The 24,767-nt window shown below is 44.2% G+C and overlaps 1 protein-coding gene across 1 annotated transcript in view; it reads left to right on the top strand.

Annotated features, from left to right (window-relative positions):
• LOC104926608 (synaptic vesicle glycoprotein 2C) overlaps positions 1-24,767 on the top strand; it is a 46,546-nt gene that overhangs the window by 12,402 nt on the left and 9,377 nt on the right. Inside the window, exons 3-5 of the mRNA XM_019264823.2 lie at positions 9,363-9,543; positions 13,099-13,250; positions 23,948-24,081. Coding sequence (XP_019120368.1) covers positions 9,363-9,543; positions 13,099-13,250; positions 23,948-24,081 — 467 coding nt within the window. The remainder of the gene's footprint in view (positions 1-9,362; positions 9,544-13,098; positions 13,251-23,947; positions 24,082-24,767) is intronic.

Consider the following 24,767-nt stretch of genomic DNA (forward strand, 5'->3'; position numbering starts at 1 on the left):
TGTGTCTAAATTTGCATAAACACGACTCGCCCTCAACTTTTATGCAAATGAAGCCCAGCGCGACAAAACTCAGCTCGCACTGTAAAACTTTGCAGCGCTGTTCAGTCATGAAGATTTTGTCACTGCATGGCCTGTTCTAACTGCTTACTGCTTAGCTGTAGTCATATTGGAAACCATCAGTCGCTCAACAGGATGCCAGTGTGACCTGCCAGAACCGGAGTGTGTTCTGCCAAAGCAGTATGTCCTGTCTGTTCACTTAACAGCTAACTAACTTTGCTGGTTGGAAACTGTTACTCTGCATACACGGCAGTCTGCTGGGTCCACTGTTGAGCCCTCCATGGCTGTGAAGTGAAGCCAACGTAGAAGAACCTTAAAGTTCTGCAGAACTGACAGGTAGGTGCTATTACAGGTGGCTTGTTTGAGCAACCAGGCGTCACTGGGCCACGTCTTTGAGCCGAGATGGTGGTAGTAGGAGCCACCGCCTTCACAAACCTATGGACGATGTTGCTTACAGCAGCTTCCCTCCTCGGCTCGTACTTCACCCAAAAGAAGACGACAAATCGGCCTCTAAACTAGACGCACCTGCAGCATTAAAGCATGCAGATTATATATATACACATTATAATAGTATGCACCCAAAAATTACTCTGTATTTTTAATGGCCATGACTGGAAACTCAAAGTTAGCCGATATGTATCAGTGTTAGTCAGTGTGTCAGCTCACACAGTTTCCGGTCCCACTGCGTCACGGCTCCGGCACATATGGAGTTTCTGTTTTTCACGGACGCTGGAGCACGGTGCATAAATTCAGCACAGAGCAGGCTGTGCCGGGAAGGAAATCGGCTACAAAATACAAAATAAAACCCTGGTTGATTTTCAAAATAAAATACTCAGCGGATCGAGTTTCATTACAAGAACACGTCATAATGGGCGGGGCCGACCTGAAGTCAACAGGTCAGAGGTTTTCAGGCGCCTTTTCACCCGGTCGACATCATGGATGAGGAGAAGTTGATCCTGGAGGTCCAAGATCAACCAATCATTGATGACACCTCACATCCTTTTTATAAGGACACCAGAAAAAAGATGCGGCGTGGAATGCCATCGCAGGAGTCAAAGAGACTACAGCCGGCAATATCGCGCGATTATGCGTGAATTCACGAGATCCCGTGCGTTTTTGCAACGCTCGGTGGCCGGTGAAGCTGCACCAGTGCGCATCACAAACGGATTATGTGCGAGTTGGCGGATGGCTGTCGTTCCGGAGCCGTTCCGCATGCAGGGTATTTTTGGCGTAAGACTCTGAACTTGAGTGCAAAGACTTGAGACTTACTTGTGACTTCCAGAACAAAAACTTGGTCCCACCTTTGCCAAGAATAGTGCGACTGTGACACACTCGAGACTTTTGTGACAAATCCCAACTTCTAGATGTCGTGAGTCATCTGAGATTAATCTGGCACTGAAGCCATGAATTCAGCTGAAAGTCTGATGCAGTTAAACGAAGGTAAAACTGGTGAAGTCGCAGGCTGGTAGAAACATTTGAAATAATCACTTCCCCTTCTAGCAAACTGCTAATGATGTGTGTTGTTGATGACAGTAGCGGCGGGTGACACTTTCATCTCATTCGCTTTAGGAGCTTGCCAGCGGGGTTGTCATGGCACCAGGTATTTGGATACACGAGTAGGAGGTGTGTTAAGCTCGATGGATCTCTCCCACACTCGGCCGGTGGAGAAAAAGTTGTTGTATGTTTGAATGTTCGTTATTTCTCTGACTAACGTCAGAAAATATCTGCTCCGGCCTTTTTTCCCTTTCACTGTCCACACGTCAGTGTCCGTGCTTAGTGTTAAATGAAAAAGCATTAGTCACTTGTCATAGAAAGAATAAATAAAAACACCTTTTTGTCTTTTTACAATATGATTTCATAACCCAAAAGAGAATGCTAACCTTTGTTTTTTAGGGGGGGCAGGGTGATTTATTATTCACCCAGATTTCACCCGTACGACTGACTCATCACTCGGTGGGAGAGAATAGAAAGAATGAGTCATTTTACCAGCTCGCACACACACACACACACACACACACACACCGCATAAATAAAGGATGTGTGTACATGCTCACTCATAGATGTACTTGTAGAAAAAAACCTCACACAATAGAAGTGATTGGTGTTTTTAACCACGGTTTCTCTGTGAAGGTCGGCGACTCTTGAAGAGATCAACAAGAGACTCTTCAGAGGACAGAGAGACTGAAAACAAGCCGGAGGAACAATGAAACGGAGTAAAGCGACACGGAGATCGTCACATTTGGTTACGGCCGCCCCGGGTGTGGAGGGTATAGTCCTCGCCACAGCTGGCCCCGGTTCGAATCCCGCATCGGACGGCTAATTTTTCATTTGTTTATTTTTTTTTTTAAGATAATTTTTTTGGCCTTTTATGCCTTTATTGATAGTACAGCTGAAGATACACAGGAAGCAGGGGGCAGAGAGAGGGGGAGTGACACGCAGTAAATTAGCCGTCCGATGCGGGATTCGAACCGGGGCCAGCTGCAGCGAGGACTATAGCCTCCACACACGGGGCGGCCGCCCAACCCACCACGCTACCGGCCGCCTCGGACGGCTAATTTACTGCGTGTCACTCCCCCTCTCTCTGCTTCCTGTCTATCTTCAGCTATACATCAATAAAAAGGCCAAAAAATAATCTTTAAAAATAAGCTGAGCTTTAATGAGTGTGTAACTCGCTCACAGTGAAGTGCAAATAACTGAAGTACAGTACGCGTTGGAACGCGGCCAGCTAAATGAAATAACGTTTGAGCGGCCGTCATGACTCTGGAGCAGCAGACGTGCTGGATGAGATTTATTTGTTCAGCGCATTAACATCAAGCACTCACACAAAAATAGATATCGATTAGGTGGAAAGGGCTTTTCCAGCCACGAGGAGCTGAAGCAATCTTAGGTCAGGACTCAGAGAGTTAGGTTTTCTCTAAATGTATCCGACTTTGTTGGAGTTTTTTGGGGGGTTTTGAGTGTCAAGCTTAGCTGGAGTCTGAGTAAAAGCTTCATAAGCCTTCCAACATATTAACAAATAAAACAATTGAAATCATGGAGCTGCCGTAAACAGTCTGACTATTAAGCAAACTCAGCATGTAACAAGTATCCAAAGGTTGATCTGGACTGTGAGCTCAGAGCACAGAGTGTTCGTGTTTGTACCACAGAGAGAAAGAAGATTTTCAGACCCTGGAGTCGGTGTCGTGCTAGAACCAGAGCTAGGCGAGCAGCCTCTATGGACACCGAGTACTGTACGGTAGCATTCCTACCACTTCTCTCCATAATCTGCTCCGACACTGTGCCTTCCACAAACTGTCTCTCCCTTTAATATAATACAAAAGATGAGATGCTATCCAGATATGGGATGTTCCAGGGTTTTTTTTTTTTGCTCGTCTGTCCTCTCTGTTACCCTCCTGCTGTAATCCCTCTCTTACACTGTCTCTGTGTCTCATAGCCATGCAGGCGATCTGAAGATATGGGCCGGAGTTAATCTCTGCAGCATTGTGCTTCACTGCAGTTTAGCCATGGTAGACTGGCTCACGTACCTCCCGAGAGAAGAGAGAAGAGAGGGAGAGCGCCTTCCTATCGATGCCCTCCCCCTTTCTTTTCCTCATCCACCACATATGGCTTTAATCTGTCTGCGGGTGTTTTCCTACATCGCGGTTAAAATCCTGAAGATGTAAAGTCTGAAGGAAGCGAGGCAGGTGTAGCAAAGAGTGAAGAGCTCGAGGAGTACACCTGCACGAGGGTCTGCTCGTTTTTCAGTTACTTTACCGTCGCCGTCATCGACAGCCGAAGTTAATCAACACAATGAAAAGGCTCCTCTGCGGCCCCCGAGGTCAGCTAATTAAAAAGTCCAGGGACAACAACATTTCTTCCTCGTCTCTTTCTCCCCCCACAACAAAGCGCCACCGCAGGATCCATTCAGCCATTCACTGTGCAGAGGCAGAGAGGTCACGATTCAAGCCGTAAAAAAAACCTGATTGAGTCGTCGCGTGTTATCGAGTATCGATTACGGTCTGTGCCACGAACAAGGAGCAGGGTTCACCTCTGTAAGGTCTCTGTCGGTGAACTGATGATGATGCATAAAAACTTTTAATTTGAATTTAATGGTTCAGCCTGACAAATGATCAGAGGAAGTAGGAACAAAAAAATCGTTAATTAGCAAATCATTGCACAGAGCATACACTGCTTTTAAATGAGCGTCTGTCTTTAACCGGAGCAGCAGATAGAAGATAATACACAAACGATCTGAATAATAAAGGACTGTGGTGCTATGTTTAGGTTATGTTGTAAATAAGAGAAGCCAATTGGTAAAAAAAAATGCCTTGGTGCAGGATATTCAGAGTTTTGTGCAGCCGTGTTTTCATCAACATATTTTTATTTGCATTTTCAGGGAAGTTTGGTTTTTTTAAAGATAATTTTTTTGGCCTTTTATGCCTTTATTGATAGGACAGCTGAAGATAGACAGGAAGCAGAGAGAGGGGGAGTGACACGCAGTAAATTAGCCGTCCGATGCGGGATTCGAACCGGGGCCAGCTGCGGCGAGGACTATAGCCTCCACACATGGGGCGGCCGCTTAACCGCGTAGTGCTACCGACCGCCCCCATTTTCAGGGAAGTTTAATTTCACAGAAAAGGTTTATAGACTCACCTGAGGTGGTTAAAAACATTAAAATCATTCAAAAGAAGAAGAAGCTGCCTCTGCTGTTCCTGGATGTTTCCATAACGTGTAAAAACGTGGCTGGTAGTATCACTAGGTCTGAGTTAACTGATGAGGAGACCTTTGTTAAAGCTCACAACCTGTACTCCATGCATAATTAAGTGTTCAGCACCAACTTCTGGACAAACTGTAGCCTAATGTTTGTGTTAGTCCAGATCTAAATGTTAGAAAAAGAAAGATGCATTTGGTTTGTTTGGATCTGGTCTTCTGGTTTTCAGCTACTTTCCTGTTCTATTAATTCTGCATGCAGCGCAGCGTTAAAGCAACAGGACAACAGTGACGAATCAGAATCCCATCTGAAGGAGTTTAAGATTTAATTCCCCTAAAATGTGTAATTATTTCTCTCAGTTGCCGACAAATCTGATTAAAGCGATGTTTCTGCTCCGTCTTCATTCTGAACACAAACCTCCTGACTGATCTGCCGACAGCTGATTGTATGTAACCTGGTTGCAGCTCTTTGTGTGAATCAGGTGACGGATGCTGGCTGTGAAGATGTTCCAAGTTGTTCTCATGGTATACTGTAAGAGCTCCACCACACAAAAACAAATCAGCAGGTGTTGATGTAATTAATGCCCAAGGAATGTGCTTTGCTCCCGGGGGTCTACCTCCCTCCTCCGTCCCCTCCTCCGCTCTCATTCCCTGCTGCAACCCACCTGTCAATCACGCACGGCCCTCTGGGAATCCCCATCATGTGCTGAAATCCTGAAGCTCTAACATAATGTCCTGAACGTTTCCCGCTGAGGAAAATTAGCGCTTGATTCTACCGAGTGCTCGTCAGCCTGCTCCTCTCATCCATGCCCGGACACTGCACGGTGTTGTGGAAGTAGAAAGGTGTCAGGAGAGAATTACACTTACGCATAAGAGCTAATTATTATAAAAAAGCAGCATGCGTAGCCGAGACTGATGGAGACAACTTAAGAGTTATCTGGAGTAATCCCTCCGGATGCAGAGAGAAGCTGCACAGTGTACCGTTAAAATGAGCACAGACGCCGTCTGCTTAAGAAGAAGATTAGAGCCTCAGTTCAGCTGGGTTCAGTTCAACTTTAGTGAGAATGACCATGGACGGATTTTATACGAGTCCACTTGAGGCTGGCTCCAGAAGTGAGTCAGTCTCCATAAGTCCCCATGTTTCACAGCAGAAATAAACATGTTTACAGCCTGGTACAAAAAACAGTTTTGGTCTCTGTAGCTAATTTCCCCGTTCATGACAACTGTACTGAGGGTGAATTTATATACAACTCACCTGTTCACATTATATTAAGGCTTAAAGTTATGCAGGATTAAGAGCGTGGACGCTTTGATTGACATTTAAATGTTTCAGGTGGTTAGTTTCAGCAGCTTCTATCTTGTAAAGGGGTCTTTGGTTGCGTGCAGCAGAGACAGATATGTCAGAAACTGACTAAATATGACAAAAACATGGCACGTGCATGGCTCCATACAGTCAGGGTGAAGCGGTCATGACTCTGATTTTCATCTAGTGCCACCAGCCAAAGTCTGTCACATATCTCAAAGAAATACGTGATGGATTGGCACAACATTCATGGTTCCCAGACTCTGACTCTGTAGATACTTTGGATGTATCCCAATGACTTTTCCTTTGACAGTTTGGTCATTGAAATGTTTTGACAACTATTGGATGAATTGTCACATTTACATTTCTTCGCTGTGCTGAATCACAGCCTCACAGAGCTGTTAAATAAAGTCTCGTTGATTATTTAACCCTAAAACGCATCCAGCCATGTCGTACAGTCATCTCTGCTCAGTTGTCTACACAGGCCGTGAGATGACTCACTTTCCCACTTCGTGCTTTACATTCGCAGCTGAGATCCGAAGCTTCTTCGAAGGGCTAATGTCGTTTTCGTGTTTTCGGGATCGGAGCATTTTTAAAACGTGGGTGAAGCTGCGCTGTGGCTGAATGCATCCTAGACACTGATGGAGGACTGCAGCTGCTGCACAGCTTGTGTGGAAACAGTAGCAGTGCCCTCCCTGATATCCTGAAGAAACCACCACTTACAACACATAACATATCTAGCTGTTTGAGCCTCGATGGCAGGTTTAAAAACTTGCTATTGTCCCTGTGCTCCACCCTCTCTCTGTAATCGTCAGGCCAGAGGCGGTGTAAAGGTCTGACCTGAGGTTGAACCCTCTCAGAAAGATTCATACTGCGTCTCAGATGCCCCACCACCACCACCCTCCCCCTTTATTACAGATACCAGTGTAAGGGGAGCCGTAAAACAAATGAGCTGGTCTAAACCAGATAGCGTTTTTCTGGAGTACATGCGATGCATTGTTTGTCGATGAAAAGATGCCACCGGTCCGTGCAGGATGCAGCAGCAGCAGCGTTGATATTCTGTTTGATATTTGGAGGCTCGCTCTTTACATCCTGCTGCCTATAGGAGCTGCATCCCCCCTGCAGGAGCTGGAGCTGTGCATAGATAGATCCAGCGGCTGTCACCTGTAATGAATCACCAGCTCTCGGCATCATGTCTGCGCGTCTCGATAAGACCTTCTACTTTCAGCGTATCTGTCCCATCACCTCAAACACAGCGAGGGAGGAAAAAGAAAAGGTTTCCTCTCCTCGTCAAACAAATGCACGTGCATTAGCATTTTTATTAGCACATAGAGAGTAAGGTGGATTATTTACTGGCCTGACAACACCCCCACCCTTTCTCCACCAACCCCTTTCCTTTATGCTGCATGCTGCCGGTCGACAGGAAGAGAAACGACCTCTCGACTTCGTTCTGGAAAAGCAGCAGCAAGAGACGAACGTGGACTTTAAAAGCAGGTCTGCGAGGTCAAACATTGCTCTGTTCCCCCAAACACCACCAACAGTCACTGTAAGACTGGTTTACACATTGAATTAGCATATCGGATAAACAGATGAGTGAAATGCACGACACATCCCGCATGCAAGATGAATATTTAAGCACGTCGTAATCAAACAGTGAGCCGTCGTAACTTTCATCACGACCCTGCCTACGCCGCGGAGTCGAACCCACGACGCGCCGGCCATCATGATCAGAGTTAGGAAATGGAAAACTAAACTTTGAGTCCAGTCGAATTGATCTACTGCGCTGAGTTAATCGATTCCAGCCCTGCTTTTTATACGCTCTTATATTTTATGTGACCTCTCGGTGCTCCGTTTGTAGCTGGGAAATAACAGAAGCAATTTGAGTCGGAGCTCTGCGACTCCACTGATGCTCTTGGAAAGCACCACTTACAAAGCTCCGGCTGATGTTTAGCAGCTGTGTGTGTTTTGTGTGTGTGTGTGTGTGTGTGTGTGTCCAGGACTAATGCAATACTCGACCTGGTGTCACCTGATGTCGGACCAGTCTAAGTGTTTTATACCGTGTAATGGACGTGTACCTTTTATATGCAGTACAATGAGCTCAGAGCGTTTGAAGCTGATCTCCAGCTTCTGCATTAAATCAGAGGCAAAGCCTTACAGACAGTTATCACCGACTGAGCCATCTTTAAAACCTGAAGCTGTTTGTAGTGACGAACCCGCAGAATTATCAACCGCCGCCGCACTTCCCCTGATCTCTTCTCGGCAGTTTAACATCTTTGAATTCTTTGTTTCGGGTTGACGGCTCACGTCTTTATACCTTCACTTCACTCTTAAGACTTTAAATCGGTCTCGTCTGCTAGAAAAACCTGCACTGCACCAAACAGCAGACAGACAACAAAGTCTGGACAAAGTCTGAACAAAGTCTGGACAAAGTCTGAACAAAGTGAGACGTTCGGCTGCGACGCGGGCCGGATAGTTTCCATGGGAGGCGGTGGAGACCAAAATAGAGATAAAAGAAGAGAGCAAATATATGACATAATAATCAAGGTTTTTACATATATTATACAAAGTGCTAATGTTGCAGTTCGTTCCTGTTGGTTATTAAAGAATAACGACACTGAGGCGGATCGTTTTGCTTCCACTGCCCCCTTGTGGTGACCCCATTACTCTTCCACACTCACGCAGCAGTTATATGTAGTTATAGTTTTTAGTATTTTAAAAGAGATGCATGTTTAAACATGTTCAGGTGGTGTGTAAATGAGAAAATCCTGCAATACATAAATAAGATATCAGGCACGCTTATCGCTTGTAGTTGAAATTTGAAGAGTCAGTCAAGAAGAAGCTTTTAGCTGAGGGATGAAACGTCTTCATGGATCTACAAGTCTCAGTTTCCCCAGGTTTGACTGGTTCCCACAAACAATCCACTTTGAAGTATTTAATTTAGCTTACCGGACCAAAGACCTGGACTTCTTTCTTTATCTTTGACCCGTGGTTGAATATGACCCTGTTTCTGCACCCTCTGCTTCAAGCTGTGACCATGTTCATGCATTCTCTTGACTTCCAGGGTAAATTTCAGCCTCCTTTGTGGCTGGTGCAGAGAGTTTAGCTGATTCTCTGACACTGGTTTGATTTAAATGCTATATACAAGTGTGTGTTTGTGTGTGTGTGTGTGTGTGTTGGGGGAATAAATGCTCGAATGGGTGCGACTGGAAAGTGCGATATGTGTTTTATTCACTCAGCAGTTTCACTAACAAACATCTGACTCCAGATGGTTGAGATCATTCACGTCTCTCTCTCTCTCTCTTCCCGTTTCCAGGCAGCATCGTGTATCTGGGGATGATGTTCGGAGCCTTTTTTTGGGGCGGCCTGTCAGACAAGCTGGGCCGTAAACAGTGCCTGCTCATATCAATGTCTGTCAACGGCTTCTTCGCCTTCCTCTCCTCCTTCGTCCAAGGCTACAGCATGTTCCTCCTGTGCCGCATGGTGTCTGGCTTTGGGTGAGTTCACTCCTCTCTTAAATTTTTTCACCCTGTCCTCCTCGATATCTTTGAGAGACTGAAGCCGCCTCGGAGGGATTCTCCTTCAGCCTGAACTGTCCTCCCACCGGGTTCCTCTGCTGTCAAGGCATGTGACAAGAGGTTATTGTAACCGCTTGGCACCGGCCCATCCTCATCCCCCGAGTTCAGGCGAACAAAGCAAAAACAAAAACGTCTGCAGGAATGAGCCGAGGACGGTTAACGAACATCTGTCTGTTTAAAGCGTGGTCTGCTCGGCTGCACGCATCCGTGATAAATGACGTGACCTCCTGTGTCTCAGCGATCTGACACACACATGACTTATAAAGATCACCTCTTTATCAAGCCAGCGTGCAGTAAATCATATGAAACAAGCATGATTATGAAGCACAGCTTGTACCATTACATTTTTAATTTGGACCTGCAGATCTTTTGATGAGATCAAACGGATCAAAATCCGTCACATCGACTGCAGAGAGCTGTCAAATCCAAGAAAGAGTAAGAAAATGATGTTTTAGTGTGTCTGAGTGCTTCATATTATCATCCTGTTGTGCCAGCGGAGTCACCTGATTCACACTCAGCATTTGTGTTTAATTACAGTTGTTTGAGCAGGAAGTCTTTGTCAGCTTCTACCTATAAATGGCTTTGATTTAAATTTTTAATTAGCAGCTTTAGTTTTTTATTTCTTCACTTAATTCTCAACCTGTAAGAGATTTATAATCCAGTACACCTGTGTGAATATCACATCTATTTTATTTTTTAACACATTTCTAAGAGAATGCATCTTTTTTTTGTTTCTTTTTTTTTTTTTTACGACCTCGATCTGGAAGAAATACGACCCCGAGCCCGGAGCGTTGCTGCGTGTTTGAGTGGGTTCTTGCTTGTTTCATTAAGATTTTCCTTACCTCATTAACTTTGCGACCATAATCTGTCTCCACGAACTGAAAAAAAAGAAAGAAGACTCAGACAAGTCACACAAATCGTGTTTGTTACAGTAATAACTCAAGCTAAAGCAAACAGGAACAAATTGTAATTAAAGTCGAGTCATCGTTAATCTATGTTAAGATATTCACTCTTTGAAAACATATATTTAATCTGTAATCTATATTTTTTCCTGCATACAGGAAACATCCAAAATCCTGGAAGGGAAACATTCAAATATTCTGGTTTTAAATACATATTTGTGAAGACAAAGGAAGTATGTGTCCTTTTCCATGCCGCCGCCCCCGTGCTTTAAACGTTTGAATTAACCCTCCGGGCTCTGTGCAATCACCCATGATTGCAAATCAATTGATGGGGCCGTCGATAGGATAGTTTGGAGAGATACAAAGACTCCAAACAGAGCTGTATACTGCAGTATCTCTGCTGAAGTCATAAAACGCTCATGTTAACCTATATAAATAAAAATGAGTTGTTTCGTGCCCTCCCACTGATAAACGTGGGCGAGAGCGCCGCATGATATAAGAAACTATCGTAGAAAAGAATCAACACTTCTTTGACCTGTATGTAAAAATATATTGTACTGTTTCCACTACAAGGCTGCTGGAGAATGGATGACACCATGGAAACTGATCACTCAGCTGACACGGCAGTGTGTTGTTACACTGAAGATCTTAAACACGTCTTTTGCACGTACTTCTGAGAGAACACAGTTTTTAGCTCATATCTTTGTAATGACGGCGGATCGAATGATGATGGTGTCTGAGGGGGTCACCAAACTCTGCAGCTCCTGTTCTTGAATGAGTCTTTGAGCTTGGTTCACGTTCCCCCCGCTGCCAGAAAGCCTCTAAAAACTCATTACATGCTACCTGCTGGTGAATATAGTGTTTAGCCACTAAAGAGAGAGATCTCCTTGTTTCTAAACCTCCTAAACAATTGCACATTATGACTTTAATGATATGCTATAGGAAAAAAGAACCACGCAGCAGTCAAATATATATTTAATTCACAGACAAATATACCCAGAGGCGATCCGTCAGAGATAAAATGTTGATTAAGCAACAAAGAGAGTGTGTTTCACTCTAAAGATCCTCACACAAACTGCATTATATCGCATGCTGAACGGGCTCCAGAGTCCTGTTAACTTAAGGGAAACAAATATGCGACCTGGATGCAGACATAAATACAGCATCCCTTCACACAGAGCAGATGTAAGCGCTTCACGCTTGCAACATCCGTTAGAATTTGCCACCACGCTGTGGTCCGGCTCGACGCTGAAGTCTTTCTGTTTGCCGTTTGAGTTTTTCATCCTCTAATCCAGACTCTGGAGCTGTGAAACAGTCCACAGAGAGTCCCAGCAGACTCAGATCGGCTCCTGCTGACTCCGCTCGACCTCGACACCTCATTGATGGTCCGACGTCTTTCAGCCTTTTATTTCACCAACCACTAAAAGTCAGTCCCACATTTAGTCTTGTCCGGCGGCTTCTTGCTCGCTCACTCTCTCCTTTTCTCTTCTTAGCTTCCTCCGTCAGCGTCCTCTTCACTCTCTTCTCCTCTGCCATTATGTCCATAGAGGCTGATGAGCCTGGTTACCTCCTCTTCTTCTTCCTGGTAGTCCATAACGCCTGTTGGTGCAAACACTCAGTTCGTCAGCTTGGCAGTGAGCTAACAGCAGCTAACAAACTGAGCTAACATGAGCTAACAGCAGCTAACAAACTGAGCTAACATGAGCTAACAGCAGCTAACCAACTGTGCTAACATTAGGTAACAGCAGCTAACAAACTGAGCTAACATGAGCTAACAGCAGCTAACAGACTGAGCTAACATGAGCTAACAGCAGCTACAGCTGTCAGCAGTTTACTTCACTGTTCATCATAAACTCTGTAAATCACAGAGAGTTGAGGCGGAGCAGCCGGAGGACATCAGAGGGAAAACCAGAAAACATTTCCTCCATAAAATATGATCCAGTTTCACCAGAATCAGTGAAATAGTTGCTGCTGTGTGACTTAGTGCCGTAAAGCGTTACGTACTTCTCCCGACCCGGAGCCCAAAGTTACATAGTGTGAGAACAGACGTACGAATGACAGAGACACCGTTCAGCTGATCACAGGTCAGTGTGGGTCAATGGGAGTTAAAAAAAGTTGCTTTGAAGATATCAGTTCGAAAAAGGCAGAAACAATGTGTTTCAGTTAGGAATTTTTCTTGCGACGTGATTGAATTTTATTCCATTTTATTTGACACATCGAGCTGCCCGAGCTGAACTAATGTTCAAAGTTCCAACACAAACAGCTGAAGCGCTGAAAAACAACACGGGCAGGAAAAATCATGTTTCTCCTTGATGTTCAAAATGAGTTCGAACATGGCCGAAGGCTTTCTGCATAATTAGAAGTTGTCTTTCGAACTCGTGTACATGCTTTAATGAGTTTCATACGCTCGTTTTTTCAAAGTGACGAATTCGCCAGTAAACTCTCAAATGACTTCACGTCACCATAAATCTCGTGTTTGTAAATGTTGTGTAATCACACACACATGCATTGCTGTATTGTAATCAAAACCAAGGTTGGCGACTGAGCTAATTGCACCAAACTATATTTTCAGGATTGGTGGAGCAGTACCAATAGTATTCTCGTACTTTGCGGAGGTGTTGGCTCGGGAGAAGAGAGGAGAGCATCTGAGCTGGCTGTGCATGTTCTGGATGATTGGAGGAATTTACGCCTCGGCCATGGCCTGGGCCATCATCCCACACTACGGTGAGTGACACCCTCTGACCTGATGTACCGGCCGTAACACAGCCACACTGATGTGAGCAGCATGTTCGAGTCATTTGTGTTTCTGTGACATTCTCCTTGTCTTGTTGTGGAAAATTCCCCCGAAACAAACTCTGTATTACAAAATATATCAAGAATGTGCTATAAGATTAAAAATCAACTTATATACCTCATTATATTCAACGTCACTGTTTAGTCTTAGCTTGCATAATTGTATTATCACATTATTTACTATAGTATGTAACTTGGGAGCAACAAATGTAGTCTGAAAAGAAGAAATACTGCTGTTGGAGGATCTAGCAAAAGATCGTCTGAGCCTCAAAGTAAAAGCATCAGGCTTTGTAGCCAAAGGGAAGCGACCCTGAGGTGCTGCAGGCTTATGAAAAGTCCTCAATGAGTCCCCTTGAAACTGGCACAGATGGAAATCTCCCATTCGAGGGTGAGACCTGAGATAAATTATGGCACAGGAGTGGACGAAAATGCTGTCCGGCTGCACAAACAATGCAGAAAAAAAGAAGAACCAAAGAGAGAGGTGCTGACACCATTGGCTCTTCTTTGAAACTTCGTAGTTCTTCACCTTTCGTTACTCTGTCGGGCCCAGACACCAACTTCTCATCTCCAACAGTCTTTTTTAGAGGCTGGATCACAGAATAATGTCAATAACAGTAACTTTATTTATGTGGTACTACAAAACTAACGCAAACGTTAAAAGTAGGGCTGACACCAACGGTTATTTTCATTATTTATGAATCTGTCCGTCATTTTCTTGACTAATCGATTAGTTGTTTGGTCCATAAAATGTTGATTGCTGTTTCCCAAAACTCAAGCTGACGTCCACAAATGTCTTGTTGGGTCCACAAGCCAAAGATATTCAGTTTACTGTCATAGGGGACTAAATAAAAAGCTTAAATCTGCTTCAGGAAGGCCAGATTAACAACCCTGGAGAGTTCCCACAGCAGCAATAATGTTTTGATGCGATGATCTTGAGGTAATCTACCAGGAAAAAGCTCTTGCATGTATTTCATCGGCCACAGCAGCGTCTCACTGGATGACGCTGCAGAAGTTGCAGAATTACCCCGCGATGTTTTCAGCGGCGGCGTCCGTGTTGGCACCAGCGCTGAGCCAACGGAGCAGCTCGTGCACTGCTGTCGTCTGTCTGAGCGCGGCCTTAGTGACAAGGCAAGATTTCACAACCACTTGTAGGACTCCGCCAGAGGAAACACAATAGGAAATTACCAGATCGCAGATAGAAGAAGGTGCCTGACCATGTGAGGTTTTAATAATCTGCAATAAAAGAATCAAAAAACGACAAGAAACCAGAGAAAAGCAGCATGGAGTGAGTTAATATGGACAAAGTGTAATAAAAGACAGTGTTGAGTTGCATTATGGGGAATGTAGGACGCAGTGTTTCAGCCTCTTTTGATCACTTTACTCTATTTTAAGTCCCCCCCAACTTTATGAAAGCATCATACTCCATCACTGGAGTGCGTCTATAAAAGCCTGGCAGCTGTAGTCTGCGGATATTTCACCTGCTGAGACCAGAATAAAGTCCATTACAATAATCAAGAGTGGAGGAGATAAAAGCCTGGATGACCTTCCAGAAACTACTGTGGTCACCTGAGCATCAAATGACAGCTCACAAAGATTACAGGCGTCCAGTTAAACAGTGCTACATCCGACACCTAAACTAGATCACTGTAATAATATACTGCAGGGTTGTAATGCATAAGAACCTTTTATTTGGAGTCATCTGGGGTACTGCAGTGATTTACTATTGGACATAAAGTTTGGACAGATTATAAAAGAATGGTCAAAGCAGCAGAGGTTGACATATCCTGACTTTTTATTCTCCAGTGTGGGTCAAGCACCAAAAAATGCTAGATCCTACAATGCCCATAATGCAACTGGACAGCATCTTTTATTAGACTGCTCCACCCCAACTGCCTTCTAACCCCCGCGGATCTCACCGGGCATGGCTTTGTGACGTTTTGGTCAGTTCTCCGGGCAGTTGGAACGCTTTGGAAACATTTTACTTTTCCTTGGTTTATGTGCTTCTACCATGAGTAAGCAGTGCTACATTCTTCAATTGTTTTCCATTTTATAATCAGATGTCTGCACAGGCCATTCCGACATCCTGTCGGCTCGATCTGCTCTGTGCTTGCGGCGAGTCGTGGCATCCGTTCATCGATTTGGAAACACTTCTGGTGGAATCACAGACGTTGTCTTGAATGGGTGTGATCAGCTCTGTCCTTGTGTCCATTTGTTCTAGTTAGAAAAGCACTTTGAAGGCTCATTGTCTACACTTATATTTTTCCTCCTATATTTAAAAACATCTTGTCCACACAACCTTGTCAAATATTTCTCCATGCACACAAGCAAAACACACAAAAACGCTCAAAGAAGCATAGCAGAGATATACACTGATAGTTATTTGGCACGTATTTCTACACATTTATTGGTTTAACGTCTTTTTTGCACACGGCCTAGCAGTGCTAATCAAACATGTACAAACCAGCAGTCCACCAAATCAAATCAAATCAATTTTTGTATATTTGTAATTTGTTTAGCCCAAAGTCACAAAGCACATTTGCCTCAGAGGGCTTTACAATCTGTACAGGGAGTGACCCCTCTGTCCTTAGACCCTCGGTTCCAGTGAGGAAAAACTTGCCCACAAAAAACCTTTAACAGGGAAAAAAGGTGGAAGAAACCTCAGGAAGAGCCACAGAGGAGGGATCCCTCTCCCAGGACGGACAGACGTGCAATGGCTGTCACATCATCGTTGTTGTTTCTGGCGCGAACTAAGGTGAAGATGGAGCGCTTTCCACGTCCACACAGACAAACAGAAAGAGTTAAAAATGTTGTTTTAGTGACCTGAAAGACTGATTGCATTGAAGAGAAGCCAAGACATAATAGAAAAGGTCACGAACATTACCGTAATGACATCATCAGGGTAAATTTGGAAAGCTTCCTCTGCAGCCACAAACGAAACGTCACGTTAACATCTGTGGCGTGCCCCTTTAATACGAGCAAGGTGCTGTGTTTCCTCAGGACATACAGTGAGTGACTAATATAGAAGTATGTAATATTACAGAAATGGATTAAATATATTTATATGCATTACAGAAACAGATACAGACATTATGGAAGAAGCAGCACTGAGATAGTTGGAGTGTAAAATGATTCAGTGTACGTCTGCTTTCAGCTCCAGTGACCCAGCTTCCAAACCGCTGCAGAAGTTTCCCACTGTCAGGAATCACTCGCATCGCCGCTTTAAACATAACTGCAAATAGAGACGGCAATAAACTTTGATTTGGCGGTCGGGTTCTCGTCTCGATGATGCTCCCCGCTGTAGGGATACATAACGCACAAGGGAAGCATTGCAAATAATTCCCTAATCATGGCGCTTAATTTAGAAATGAAGACTCTCTGGGGTGCCACGCAAACACAGAGCAGGTGGCGGTGTAGGTGGAGCGGAGGAAGCAACAAAGCATATGTCGGCCTACACAGTAAATATGCACATAAAGGCCTTTTACAAAAAAAAGTGTAGTAAGATACGCAGGAGTGTGGCAGGCAAGCTGTCGGCTGACACAGCAAAAGAAAGACCAAACGATCAGCTGGAACTTTTTCATTTTTCACCAAATCTCACGGGACCTGCTGACTGTAATAGGTCCAAAACACATAATCTGCATAATCAGTGTTTGTGTTCATGCCATGCAGTTTAATGTGACAGTGTTGAAGGCAGAAAAAACTAAAACAAATGGTTGGCTGATTTAACAAATCTCATATAACATATGGCGAGCGAGAGCAGGAGGAGAACAGAAGAGGTGTGTGTGTGTGTGTGTGTGTGTCAGAGATGTATAGTAACGAAGTGGAACTACTTAAGTACTGTACTTAAGTACTAAAATGCAGTATCTGTACTTTTTTGGAGTATTGTTTTTTTCCCCAACTTCCACTTTTACTGCACTACATATTTTTGATGAATTTGATACTTTTACTCCGATACATTTTTCATGTGCTGAGTCGTTACTCGTTACTATTGTAGCGTTCAGCCGGACACGTGATGAATGACGAGGCGTTATTGAACAAACTGCATTTATTGCTGAACGGTTTGGTTACAAGACTCGGTGACTGTCGGCCGGAACCACGCCAAAAAACCAACTGAACAGTCCCGGTCACACATCAACCTCGCTCGTGCGCCGTACGTCATACACCTGACACCCAGGTGCGCTCTCACCTGCTACCCCGCCCCCTCGCTCTGCATTCATTCAGACGCATTCACAGACCATGGGAAATCACTGAACTCTACCATGAAAATTGTAACACTGTAACATTAGAAGTTGTGCCTTTAATAAATATTTGAAATAATATAAACAACAGTACTTGTACTTGTACTTTTACTTTCAGTACTTGAGTAGCAATTTTTTACATACTTCTACTTGCAATACTTAAGTACAGATTTTTTTGGATACTTTAGTACTTTTACTTAAGTATGGTGTTTAAAGAACACTTCAACTTCTACTCAAGTCAGTTTTTTGATATAGCACTTGTACTTATACTCCACTCCTTTCCTCCAGTACTTTATACATCTCTGGTGTGTGTGTGTGTGTGTGTGTGTGTGTGTGTGTGTGTGTGAGGGAAAATGAGTGAAATGATGATCTGGTGTGGAAAGGCTGCGAGGGAACGAGGAAAAGAGGAGCTGAGAAAGAGATTAGGAGGACAACGGGGGAAGGAGAGGTGGAGAGTGCGCTTGATTTATGCGGCCCGTGTCAGGGATAATCGAAAGGTGAAGGGATACAGCAGAGCGAGGAGGCGTTCAAGGAAAGGAAGTGAGAAAGGATGAGTGAAGAGGACGGGGCTTCTTTGTTTGCCGTTTTCAGGGCCGTGTTGATCAGATATAATGAGGTTTGCTCTGTTGGACCTCGGCCATCAGGACACTGTGTGACTGTGTGACTCAGGTTGATTAAGTACCTCGACCGAGCGCTTTCCTTATCTGGAATAACGTCACAAGACCAACGCAAAGTTCACCACGACATGCAGAGAAAAGTAGTTGGTTAAGTGCACGCGCACACACACACACAGGTAATACTACATGTCCCAGAATTCATAGCAGCAAACACCTGCCGTTGTTGTTTTTATATGACTAATTATCTTTGGTCCAGTCGTCCATTGTCAGAAATGTCTTGTAGATCTATTCGTGCATTGCTTGAGCAGCCTCCTAATCATCTTATCATGACTCTGCCTTTTTTTTTTTGTGCACAGAGCGATGCAGAATAACAATTTGAACTCTTGCCTTAAAATGACCTAACTGTGACGGAGACAGAGAGGGTTGATGGAGACGCAGGGCGGATGATTTGTTTCTGTTCAGCTCCGCCTGCTGAATGTGAGCAAAGTCAGCTAAACTCTCTTCTGAACCAGATGCTGCTCCGACCTCCCGGATAAACCTCCCGGATAAACCTCCCGGATAAACCTCCGCCCAGTCTGAGTGACTCTTCGGGCTGATAGCGCTGTCATCAGCTCTGTGGTGTGCAGGGATTTTTTTACAAGTGAATGATAAGCAGGATGCAGACTTCTGATTCCTCTGTGCTGAACAGTGAAGTTTGCACATCACAGAGGAGAACGTGACACTCGTGTTGCACTTCCTTTGACTGCTTCACAATAAAAGCCACCCGACGTTTCGCTGGTTGGATGATTTTAATGAAAACTGTGACACAGCAGTTCAGGAGAGCGAACTCGCTGTTATCAATGATATGAAGTTACAAACAGTATCACACGCTGCAGAGAAGGGAAACAATCAAGGTGCAGAGAAACAATTCTTAAATGGGTAGATGTACAGTATCATGTCCAGTTGTTGGAAGTGTTAGAGTGGAGGTCCTCTCTGAAGAGCTGGAGGTCTTCAGGAGGTCTTTGAAGGTAGAGAGGGAACTGGTAGGACGTTCCACCAGAAAAGTTTGTCTGGTGGCAGAGCCAGGCGTCGTTCATTGGAGGAGGTAACATATGCCTGTATAAGGGCCAGTGGAGCTCAAGAGCAGCGGGGTAACATGTGACCTTTTGGGTTGGTTGTAGACCAGACGCACCATCACCTTCTGGATCATGTGAAGAGGTTTCACTGTGCAGGCCCGTCAGGAGGACGTTACAGTAATCTAGTCTTGAGTTGTCAGGAGTTGAGTAGCATGTTGAGTCAGGTAGGGCAGACCGGGCGAGTGAGGGGACATGATTGGAGACGGTTAGTTAAGTTTTCCATCGCTATGGTGATGTTGATGTCGTGGTCCGTTGTAGGTTTGTCTGGGAGGAGCAGCAGTTCAGCTGGAGGTGGAGGACCTCCATCCATGTGGAGATATCATTCAGAGACCCGTGCACGTCCTCAGGAGGAATGTTATTTTCTTTTTATGTGTTATTTGTCTTCAACCATTAAGAAGTTATTGTTATTTGTGTCCCGTGTCCCTGAAGTACATGAAGATATTAGTTTCCATCTTAAAGCTCTCGGCCCGTCGTCAAACTTTATTCATGCGAGTGAGTGTGAGAGCTCATAATTGAGGTCAATTGATTAGACGCCAGTGTTTTAACACGTTTTTTCTCCGGGACGCAGTGGTGTGTGGGTAATAGGTTCCGCCGCAGTGCTCTTTGCATTGAGTGGTGGACAAAGGGCCGATAACTCTGTGTGTGTGTGTGTGTGTGTGTGTGTGTGTGTGTGTGTGTGTGTGTATGTGTGTGTGTGTGTTGTTTTGTCCGTTTTAAAGTGTTAAAGATGTGATACAGTAAAAGATAAAACACGTCCTTTTATATTTGCTGTGTGTGTGTCGCAGTGTAAGACGTGTGTGTGCTTTAACATTTGTGTCAAAGCGTTGAACGATGGCCAAGGACAGTGTGTGTGTGTGTGTGTGTGTGTGTGTGTGTGTGTGTGTGTGTGTGTGTGTGTGTGTGTCTCAGTCGTGCTCACTTACTGTAGAGTAGGAACATAAATCTCGCTGAGTATCTGAATCAGTCAGCCATCCCCTCCAGTCCATTAAAGCTATAATCCCCCTAATGAGGTTTGTACTGGTACAGGCTGGAGCAGCCCCACAGGCCACACACACACACACACACACACACACACACACACACAGTTCTGTGTCCATGCTGACATACTTTCTAGATGCTGATACACTGGGCTGTGTGAATGAATGATATTCACGTGTTGTTCCTCGCCACTTGTTGATGATCAACACGCCAAAAATCTCAGCAGTCGTTTCATTATTATTTATTTATTTATTTATTTATTTATTTATTTATTTAAGGACAGCAGACATTAAGCAACATTTCTGTGCCAGCGTTAGCCAGCTGGATCATTTTCAACTGCAGTCCTTTGGCGAGGTGTTTAGAAACCGATAACGAAGAGAGACAACGGCAAGAAAAAGAGAAATTCTTCAAGGCAGAACACATCTAATATATCTGATATATCTAATAAATCTAATATATCTAATATATCTGATATCCTTCCACCATAACCACCACCATAGCTTTTAGCCCTAACCAATCGAGGCGTTGACTCTTCAAGACCTCTGAAGGCGCACTGTGGTATCTACCAAGACGTCAGCAGATCCTTAAAGTCCTGTAAGTTGTGAGGTGGGTGCTCCATGTTTGGACTTGATCCCATTGATGCTCCATTGGATTCAGAGTTCAGTTCTATCCAGTTGGTGCTTTCCGCAGTGGACAGGGGTCAACATGGGCACCCTTGCAGCCACATAACCAGCCAAAGGTGTTCTGACACCTTTCCATCAGAACCAGCATTAACATTTTCAGCAGTCTGAGCTGCAGCAGCTTGTCTGTTGGATCGGACCACGCGGGCCAGCCTTAGCTTGGTCGCCCATGACCCTGTCACCGACTGGGAACACTCCACAAAAGCTGCAGAAAGTTGAACTAGTCAAAGTCCCTTGAATCATTCCGCTGCTTCTAACGTCAACTTTGAGGACAAAATGTTGCCATGATGACGAGATATTCACCTGGCAGTGTTCATATTATGGCCAATCAGTGTGTACTTTATCTAATATATATATAATGGTTATTGAATTTGCAATAAAGAATGACTGTAAGGGCTTGTGAATGGTCTCATTAGACCAGAAAGTTTTTAATTTTGAATTTGCTTTTTAATATTTTTTATACTTTTTATATCAAATCTGCAGTTTAGGTTTTTTTTTTTTTTTCCACTTTCTGGGGAATTACAATTAATTTTTATCCCTTTGGACTTCATGATGGGACTCGACAGAGCGTTAATGTTATTAGAAAAATCTGCGACACGTCAGAATGTCTGCTGTGAAAGAAAAGTACTGTACGTGCATGGACATAAACATTTATTCATTCAGTGAACTCGATAATGCAGAAATTTTATACTTAGACTTTGGAAACATCAATAACATGTCACATTTATAAACTCCTTTAATTCAAACACGGTGTACACATAATTCATATCAACATATGTGCATATATCTGTCACCTTCACAGTAAATTATACTTTCTATTTGTTTTCCAGAGTCATTCCTCCATTCAGAAACACACCAGTTGACTCAGCACTTTTTAACAGTCTCTCTCAGACACATCGCTCTCTGTCCTGAACGCCGCTGCTGCTGCTAATACCAATTAGTGATTCTTGGATTGCTTCTGCTTCGTCTGCTTTATGTGCTGATCAGCAAACACACGTTTTGTTTTACACATTCATGGAAAAAATACAAAAACTAATGTGGGTGGTGTTCTTCAGAGGAGCTGGTGGCTCCAACTCAGATGTAACAAACGAAACTCACAGGAATGAAACTAACGAGGCATTCAGGGACTCTTCACCAAATTATAGAGTTAAAATAAAAAAAAGATTAATCATCTTAAAATGTCTTAAAATTCATGGTACTGACATATGATGAATCAAAACCTGGGAAACAGATGGACTGACTAATTAACCAATTAAACACAGGTGATACAGAAAACAGGCGGGAAAAAGACAGGAAGTAAACACAAGCTACCCTTCAAAATAAATTAATTTACTAATCACTGATGACCACATGAGCTTCAAAAATCTGCAAATACACATGCATATATTTCAAAAACAGTCCAAAACTATAACTCGAGTTATCACTTCTACTTTATTCTTCTACTTTTTGCATCGTAATAGAATCAGGCGAGTCTTTGGGCGGCAGCGTTCAATCAATCCTCGTCAGCCTGTGAAGTCAGGAAAATATGGTTTGACAGGGGTTGATTGATTGAACGCCGTGTTAAACAAAGGAGCACGTTGAGTTATGGATTTCTGGACTGCTTCTGATAGATCAGACCTCTGCCCTTTATGAATCCTGCTGCACGTGCAGGTTTCCTCTGGATCTGAACAGTGAACGCAGCGCTCGTCTCTCTGGACCGTGTGTGAGGGCTTACACAGGGTTAAGATGCGCCTCTGCAGGGATAGTGTTTAATTTTAGGTTGTTATGGGGACGCTGACTTCTCCTCCTTGAGATCCAGAGCAACTCAAGCGCCATTTTGTTTATTACTATGGTAACTGAGGTCAGAGGATCGAGGGCTGTCTCACTCCCTCGACACAACAGACAGGTACATAACGTAGAAGCCTCCACAGAGTCACCCAGAAATAGTTCTTGAGTCCGTTGGTGGAGCAGTCTGCCACTGAACACACTCCTCCTCCGTCGGGTGAAGGTGTCGTGCAGAGGGTGGTGGCCGTTGTCCAGGATGGACAGCAGTTTGTCCAGGGTCCTTCTCTCTGCTACTGTCACCAGAGAGCCCTCCTCGCCAGTCTGTCCAATCAAGCGGCGTCCCCCTTCTTGCTGCTTCCTCCCCAGCAAACCACAGCGTAGAAGAAGAAGACGCTGGTAAAACATCTGCAGCAGTTTTTTTTTTGCAAATGTTGAAGGACCTCAGTCTTCTCAGGGAGTACAGACGGCTCTGTCCTTTCCTGTGTAGAGTGTCCATGTTTGCTGTCCAGTCCAACCTGTCGTCCAGCTGCAAGCCTTGACCACCTCCACATCGACCCCTTCGATGGACACAGGTTGATGACTTAGCACCTAGATATGCTGTCTCAAATACTTGGGGCAGCTGTGGCTCGGAGACAGAGCGGGTTGTCCACTAATCAGAAGATCGGTTCGATCCCCTCCAGTCTGCATGTCGAAGTGTCCTTGGGCAAGATACCGAACCCCAAATTGCTCCCGAAGGCTGTGCCATCGCTGTGTGAATGTGTGTGAATGGTCAGCTCCTAAAACTGATGAGCAGTTGGCACCTTGTGTGTGTGAATGGGTGAATGAGATACGTCCTGTAAAGCGCTCTGAGTGGTCGGAAGACTAGAAAGTCGCGATATAAGTACAGTCCATTTACCATTTACTTACCAACACCTCAGTAGAAAAGCAGAAAGCACGTCTGCTTGAAGAAACGTGTAAGTTTTAAAATGTCTGTTGCAATTAATAAAAAGATTGGTGGTGGTGAGAAAGGCTGAAGCTCAGAGAGAGAAAGATGTACTTGGGAAGTAGTCGACCTGCAGGTTAATGAATTTCACTTGCTTGTGCAGAGAATGTATGTTTGTCCAAGACTGAAACATAAAACCTGTAGTACTTCCAACCTTGAAACTCCGGTGGGTTTTTGTGTGCTTGTTTCATTCAGGTTGTAAATCTTTCCGTGTCTTTAGGACTGAACATGACTTTCTGTGTGTCTTTCTCCGGCAGGTTGGAGTTTCAGCATGGGCTCGGCTTACCAGTTCCACAGCTGGAGAGTGTTCGTGGTGGTGTGCGCGCTGCCGTGCGTCTCTGCAGTCGTAGCTCTCACTTTTATGCCTGAGAGCCCTCGCTTCTTCCTGGAGGTAAGAGAGAGAGACGCAGTGTGTATCGCGATGCTGGCAGCTCCGTTATCAGCCTTAATGATGATGATGATGACTCATATCGGAGAATAACAAAAAGCTTTTGTGGAATGAAATGTTGATGCCGGTGGAGTTGCATTAAGAAACGTTCATATATCACAGAAGTGCGTCTTTGCATTCATGCAGAGGTTTCCGAACTCTGAGGCGCCTCCTCAAGGGGGAGGAGGAGAGTTGAAGGGAGGAGGTGCATTAGGTACTAGAGTACTCAGACGTGACACATGTTTAGATTCAGTGTGAGGATATGTCACATGTTCACTGAATACAATCAGAGAAAAAAGAGAATGATTATGTTTTTAAGTCGACTTCGTATTAAAGTAATCTCACTGTGTGTGTCAGTGTAAATACATCATAAAAGCATATACATGCATGATAAATAAAGTAATAATATAATGTGTAGCCAATCAAATCACGTACACGTAAAAGGAATCAAGGATACAGAGTAACTAATCACATCTTTTCTGGATATGATATTATATAATCCATCTGATTTCATTTTTATGACCTCGAGAAGTCCGGCTGCTGTTTCTGTTTATCATTTCACCTCGTAACATCGAAACAGTCCATTCAAACCTGACAGAAATCAAATTAAACTCAATAAAGTAGTCGGCCAGTAACGATGCAATACGCAA

The sequence above is a fragment of the Larimichthys crocea genome, chromosome IX (genome assembly GCF_000972845.2).
Source record: "Larimichthys crocea isolate SSNF chromosome IX, L_crocea_2.0, whole genome shotgun sequence".
NCBI classification, from domain to species: Eukaryota; Metazoa; Chordata; class Actinopteri; family Sciaenidae; genus Larimichthys; species Larimichthys crocea.